Source organism: Takifugu rubripes, chromosome 3 (assembly GCF_901000725.2).
Source record: "Takifugu rubripes chromosome 3, fTakRub1.2, whole genome shotgun sequence".
In the NCBI taxonomy this organism is placed as follows: Eukaryota; Metazoa; Chordata; class Actinopteri; order Tetraodontiformes; family Tetraodontidae; genus Takifugu; species Takifugu rubripes.
Genome location: NC_042287.1, coordinates 5,968,945 through 5,975,473, shown reverse-complemented (window position 1 = coordinate 5,975,473; position 6,529 = coordinate 5,968,945). Strand labels below are relative to the sequence as shown.

Below are 6,529 nucleotides of genomic sequence, written 5' to 3'. Positions count from 1 at the left end.
TCAGCTAGAGGTGAGGACAGGTCTTCAGTTTATGGAGGCCAAAGAGACCGAAATCCATCTAACTCCATACGAGAATCTTTAGACAGTTTGAGATGAGCATATGTGAATATATATGTATATATTCATATATATATATATATATATATGTATGATATATATGTGAATATACATGACGGCTGACAAGAGCAGACCCTGATCATTACGGCTCAGGTGGTTTAGAGATCTGACCAAAGCGCCTGTAAAACCTTTGGTTAAGATCTTAATTAACCCTGTCTTCACCCGAGTGAAGGGTCTCACTGGGACGTGCTGTGCTAGAACCCCTGGAACAATCCCCCATTTCACTAGTGGACAGACCTGACGTCTGCGCCCTGAAGGAGGGACATCCCCGACCACAATGGTCTGCTGTCAATACCAGGGAGGGTGGTCTGGTCACTGGTGTAAGACCTTGCTCATGTTTCACACTGAGCATAAACTATGACCCTACACACACACACACACTTTATTTCCACTGACTTTGGAGCAAGAGGTAAATTAGGAATGACTAAAATACAACTTCCAATCATTATTTACCAGAGACGGAATCATTCTTGGCAGCATAAACTGCTTTTGGAAAGTTTTAAGGAGACAATTGTGATGCAAATACTGGCACCTGCTGGTGGTTCTGTGTCATTACTACTGTCTGAAATATTCAAGTCCATGTTCTGCCATGGAAATATAAAAAGAGAACTCTTATTCTAAATTGTGATACAATAACTGGATTCATGATGGCAATAAATTCAGGTTGGGGCTTTTCTCCACTTCTCTCTGGGGAGAGATCAGCCCCTGTTGCTCCATCCATCTTTACTCATCCTGTCTTCAGTCAGACACTATCGGTGGAGAAGGCAGCCTCTGTTGCACTGCAGGTCCAGTCCTCTGCACTTGATGCTGACTTAAGATTAGCTCAAGGACATAGAGAGGTTGAAGGAATGGATTTCCACAGCCCAGCAGCTGCATCCGACCCTTGGATGCTGGAGCAGGGAACAATGGAGACGTGTCCTCTGGAGGACAAGTCTGGGTTTGTCTTTTGCCAGGAGAAGCGTGCGTGCCTGCCTGCAGTGCACCAAGTGTAAAGGCTGTTGGGGGAATTATGGTGTGGGATGGATTTTCAGTGGTGGGGCTTGGCTGAAAGGAACTCTTAATGCTTCAGCACACCAGACATTTTGAATAATTTCATGCTCCCAAATTTGTGGGAACGGCTTTGTGGATGGCCCCTTCCTGTTCCAACATGGCTGCGCACCAGTGCACAAAGCAAGAGCCGTTAAGACACGGATGAGCAAGTTTGGTGCCCAGGAACTTGACTGGCCAGCACAGAACACCTGAGTACCAGGCCTGCTGGTCTAATGTCAGAGCCTGACCTCACCGGTGCAGTCAGAAATCCCCCCACTCTAAAAAAAAAAAGAAGCTGTTTCCGTATTAAACCCTATTGATTAATGAAATTCATTTGAATCAATGTGTGTAAAACTTAAAGGCAAATATACATATACACACACACACACACACACACGCCATGCAGGAGGGAAACAAGAGAAGAACACCTGTTCAGATCTCTGCTTGGGATTAATTTTTATTCCAAGAAAACTACAAATATATTTTCAGCGAAAAAAAAGAAAACACGACACCTTTCTTAACAAATAATGGCTCCTGCTGACGCCACGGATTTGAATTCCAGTTTGTGCACAGTGGAAATATGCAAAAAGTCACGTTATACATGGCACAGTCAGTGTCAACAGTGTGGCTCTACAATTCACAGTGAGGCGAATCTTGCATAGTGTTAGAAACTCGGATTCATTGCTCATCCTGAGAGCCAAGTGAAAAACCGTATGCACAAATACAGCACGACATTTCTAGTTGTCAGGGAGCAGGAAGCGCGGTGAAACCTTGTCAGCTTTTAAAGCTAAACCACAACGCATGTATGATCACCGTGGGAAAGGTCATGGGGTCACCATCCTAATACTTGCTACTGTACTGCAATGGAACATTATATATGCACACGCTGCACGTGTTGAGGTGGACTCTGTGCTCCTGCATTTGGTGTGGTGATGAGAGACTGAGAGACGAGGTCAGGCACACAGGTTACCGCCATACATCCTGGGAAGGAGAGGACTGAAAGTGTCCAAATGGCAGCGAGGGTGCAAGAACTATAGGTGAGAGATGGTGCGCGAGTTTAAGGATGCGAGTGGGTCGGTTGTGACATAAAGGCATTTTGTGCAAAGGCTGCTTAAACTTCTCCAGCAAAGACTGCTTCACTGCGTTCTTGACCCGTTCCCCATATCACACTGGAAGTCCTCAGAGTGCGGTGCAGATAACCACGAATCAGCTAGTCTAGTTCAGCTCCGGCGGAATGTTTTCCCCATACGGCAGCAGGACAAGAGGGAGAAACCAACAGGAACACACACCGTCACCGTATCTGACCTGTCTGACGCATTCATGCCGACAGAATCCTGCAGGACAAAAGAGATTCCTGCACTTGTGTATGTTGTCTTTAAGGCACGAGAGACAATCACCATCAGAGGACCCTGGAAGTGACATCTGATCCTAGTCATCAATATAGCGTGGGTGGGGGTAATGATGGAAAGTGTCTCAAAACAAAGGTAGACGACTGCCATAAACTGTGCCACAGCAACAGGACATATTAAAATGTACATTTTTAAAAATAAACAGGTAAAAAAAAACAAATCTAAATAAATAAATAGAACTAACATGTGAGACAGCTCTGAGCAGTCCCCAGCCCTGCAGTGACTGAAACCGCTCTTTGGTCTGATGTGCATATAATCTTCCTGTTCCCAGCCTTTGGTGGGAATCTTGCACTGGTCCGTTCCTTCCCACAGGGATTTTTCACAGTTCAATTTGTCCGAGGTCCTTTTGAGTCTTTGTAAATAAAGCTGCAGAGACACAAAGCACAGGCAGGTCAGCACGGGGAGACGAGTCCACCAGCCTCGCGTGGACAGGAACGCGGCGCCGGACCATCGGCCACGTTCGTTCTGCTCCTCCGGCCAGCGTTTATCCTTTATTCCTGTTACATCATGTCACGTCATGCATGTGGATCAGCTTAGCGGGAAGAGAGCTGGACGTACTCATGGACGCTGCCGCAGCCTGAGCTAAGGACAAGCACTTGATCAGCGCTGAACCACTGCACGCTGCTCTGGGCAGCACCAGCACCAGGGCTGGGCCGGGCCGGGCCGCCGTTAAACTGGTGTGAGATAACTGGTAACTGGACTCGTCCTTATGCCTAGAGGAGTCAGCCCTCGTTAAATGTGATGGTTGGCTGGGGCCCAATTGAAACCAGACTGGCACGGATCCGGACCACACTGATGTGACAACAGGAAACTATTCTTTAAGGTACGCTGCACACACGCCGTGGAAAAGTTCTAGCGATACGAGTCTGAATTTGGCCCGAGAGGTGAGAGAATCTCCCCAACTCAGATCTGGAGGCTGACAGCGAGGAGAACGTGGGCACGATCAAAACACATCAAAACACACGTGCTTGAATTTCTGCTAATCGCCTTAATCTCAACTTGAAAATCAGCTGACTCCCCCCCCCCCCCCCCTAAAACTAACAGGGGAAGCACAGAGGGCTGAATGTGATGATTTCATCAAAATGTGTACGTCTGAAGGGTTAAACAGACGTTTCACATCCTTTATGGGTTTTTTGGGTTAGTTAATTGAATACTCTTATATTTGTTCAACACAGGCAGGTAAAAACTATTGTGCTTATTTAGTACAGAGACTTAAACACCGGCAGCACGGCTCTGCTCTCAGAAGGTCTGATATCAAATAGGAAGTGATGGTTAAACCAGAGTTTGGGGTTTTGGTCTGAGGTTCAACCAGGATTAGGAAACATTTACAACACTGTTCTTTTTTCTTCCTTCTCTAATTACAGCTAAATTTAACCATCATTCCTGGCTTCTACTGGAGCGGAGGGTCCAGTATCCTGCTGTAATCATCCGAGGCTCTTTTGGGTGCCATTTCCGAAGATAAATGTTAAGAAATGAGGGGCTTACTTTGAAAAGAAATGGCTTCATCCGTCCTGGTCTCAGACGTCGGAGGAAGGCGTCATGCAGCACATGTGACTTGGCCTATCCTGGCGTCCAGCTGCAGGGCATCTGGACGGTCCTGAGGGTTGAACGCCAGCATGTCCAAGAGGAGTCTCTTCATTCCGTCGGACATGGCGCTTCGAGCTCTCTGCGGAATGTGCAGAATCATTTTGGGGTTCTCCAACAGAGCCTCCCCAACAGGTACAATCTCCGTCCCCTGGCGAACATAAGTGCCCAGCAGCTCGCGCTTGGAGCCGGCGTCAATGAAAGTGATGCGCTCGATCATGGACCAGATGATGATGCCCAGGGCAAAGATGTCGGCCTTGGCCGTGTAGTGGCCTTCCCACACCTCCGGAGCCATGAAAAAGTCCGATCCGCAAGCTGACGATAGCCAGAAACTGTTCAGATTAATGATGTTCCTGTTCTGGTTGCTGCCTCTGTCGGCCTCGTCAAAGGCTGGAACGTCTTTGCTGCTCTTGTTCAGGCCGGCGCAAACTTTACTGAGGCCAAAGTCGGCCACTTTGACGATGGGTGTCCCGGATTTCTGCGAGATCAGAATGTTGTCTGGCTTCAGATCGCGGTGCACAATGTTGTTCTTGTGTAGGAACGCTAATGCGCTCGTCATCTGGCACATAAAGCTTCTGTTGGTCTGTGGATCAGGCCTGCGGGACAAGATGTACTGGTTGAGGTCCCCGCCCTCACAAAACTCCATGACAAACCAGAGGTAGCACGGCTTCTCCGGGCAGCCCAGGATGCGTTCTCCTACAGCAGACAGACAGACAGACGTTACACTTTCAGCAACCGGACAATCATATTGAATTTGTCATGTAGAGATAAAAAGCCAGCAGAGAATCATTCCGAAACGCCACTGTGACTCACTGATTTATGTAAAATATTCATTAAAAAGGCAACAGATCATTGGCCACTTTGCAAATATAAAAGCCGTTTTAGTATTGTTTGTTTTTAATACTTTAACATACTATAGATGGTTAGATTTCTTCACAATGATGGTGCGAGGCTCCTGCTTAGGACGCTTCTGCCAGCCTGCTTTAGGCCACATGAAAGTACACTGTGTTCTTTTGGAGAAGGCCATGTTACCGTGTTGGCTGGCGGACCGTGAAGGCAACACCGTGAGCAAAAAGGCACCACAGACGCAAATTAACAAATAATTACGTTAATAGGACACGTGGGTTGGCGAATTTACGGGCAAACAAAAGACAGAATGGAAACCTTTTGCATGGCCTATTTTCTACAGTTGCGTAACTATGACAACACCTCAGCCATTTATGTAAAAAGTGACCTAAATGGCGGCAATGACCTGCGTGGAAATATAGAAACATAAAGAGAAACACGGAAGTAAGCGGTTTACCTTTGAGCGACATCTCCACCAAATCCAGGTACTGTTTGGACCTCTTGTCGCCGTGGCTCATCTTCTGGGCCAGTCCGTTCTTCTGCAGGACACACTCCTCCAGCTGGACCACGTTCTGGTGCCGGTTCGCCAGACTGGTCAGAGCCCAGAACTCGGCCAGGGCCAGCTCCACGTTTTCCGGGGCGTCGCACTGGAGCCTCTTAATGGCGACCCTGGTCCCGGTCTTCCGCGCTACAGCCTCGAACACCACGCCGTAGCTTCCCCGGCCGACCTCTCGGATGAGGCTGTACCTGGGGGAGATGACCAACGGCGGCTCCGGCCCCTCGTCCTGTAGCGGGCCTGTTCCGAAACAGCTGTTTACGCCGCCTTCCTCAACAGGCGCCCTGAGATTGATGACATCCACCGTCCGGGACCGGAGTATTTTCTTCGACGTGACATCTTGTCTGGGTTTACCGGGGACCGCAGCCCGCCTGCTTCCACGCACGGCGCCTCTGCTCGGTCTCCGCTTCCCTTTGCTCATGTCCATACTTCTCTGTAGAAAGAAAGCAGGTATCGAGGCCGTGTTTATCTCTCATTACTCAGCCTCTAAACTACTGCAGGTTCCCGCCGTGTATCCTTAACCTCTTTCGCCAGCGGGTTCGGCGGATGAGCGTTAATCCGACAACCTCAGCAGAGCCACATGCTGTTCCGCTGGAATAAACAAAATGTTCCCGAACGCAAATTGACGCTGGGACAGTGGGCGGGGCCTGGAGGATGCAGACCAAACTCGCTGGGCCAGTGGGCGTGGCTGGCAGGCTGCAGACCAAACTCGCTGGGCCAGTGGGCGTGGCTGGCAGGCTGCAGACCAAACTCGCTGGGCCAGTGGGCGTGGCTGGCAGGCTGCAGCGGCCGCCGCTAACTGGCTCATGAGGCGCGCATTCGGCCTGCGTTTTGGAGATTACAGCCATTATTTTTTTGTTTTATATGTGGTTTATTTGCTTTTAGGACCATAATCGTAAAGAAATACACCCATATTAGGCCGCTGCAGCATTTTGTGGTCCCTTACGTGCTGGTCTTCCTACCATTTTCATCCGCGTTGTCGTAGCGT

At 49.0% G+C, this 6,529-nt stretch overlaps 1 protein-coding gene across 1 annotated transcript; it reads right to left on the bottom strand.

Moving 5' to 3' along the window:
- Positions 1-1,577: 1,577 nt before the first annotated feature.
- stk35 (serine/threonine kinase 35) lies at positions 1,578-6,193 on the bottom strand. The gene is made up of 3 exons (XM_003963014.3): positions 5,443-6,193; positions 4,041-4,835; positions 1,578-2,921 (listed from the first exon to the last, which is right to left on the bottom strand). The coding sequence occupies exons 1-2, from the start codon at positions 5,966-5,968 to the stop codon at positions 4,093-4,095; spliced, it is 1,269 nt and encodes a 422-aa protein (XP_003963063.2). The 5' UTR covers positions 5,969-6,193; the 3' UTR covers positions 1,578-2,921; positions 4,041-4,092.
- Between the last annotated feature and the right edge of the window lie 336 nt (positions 6,194-6,529).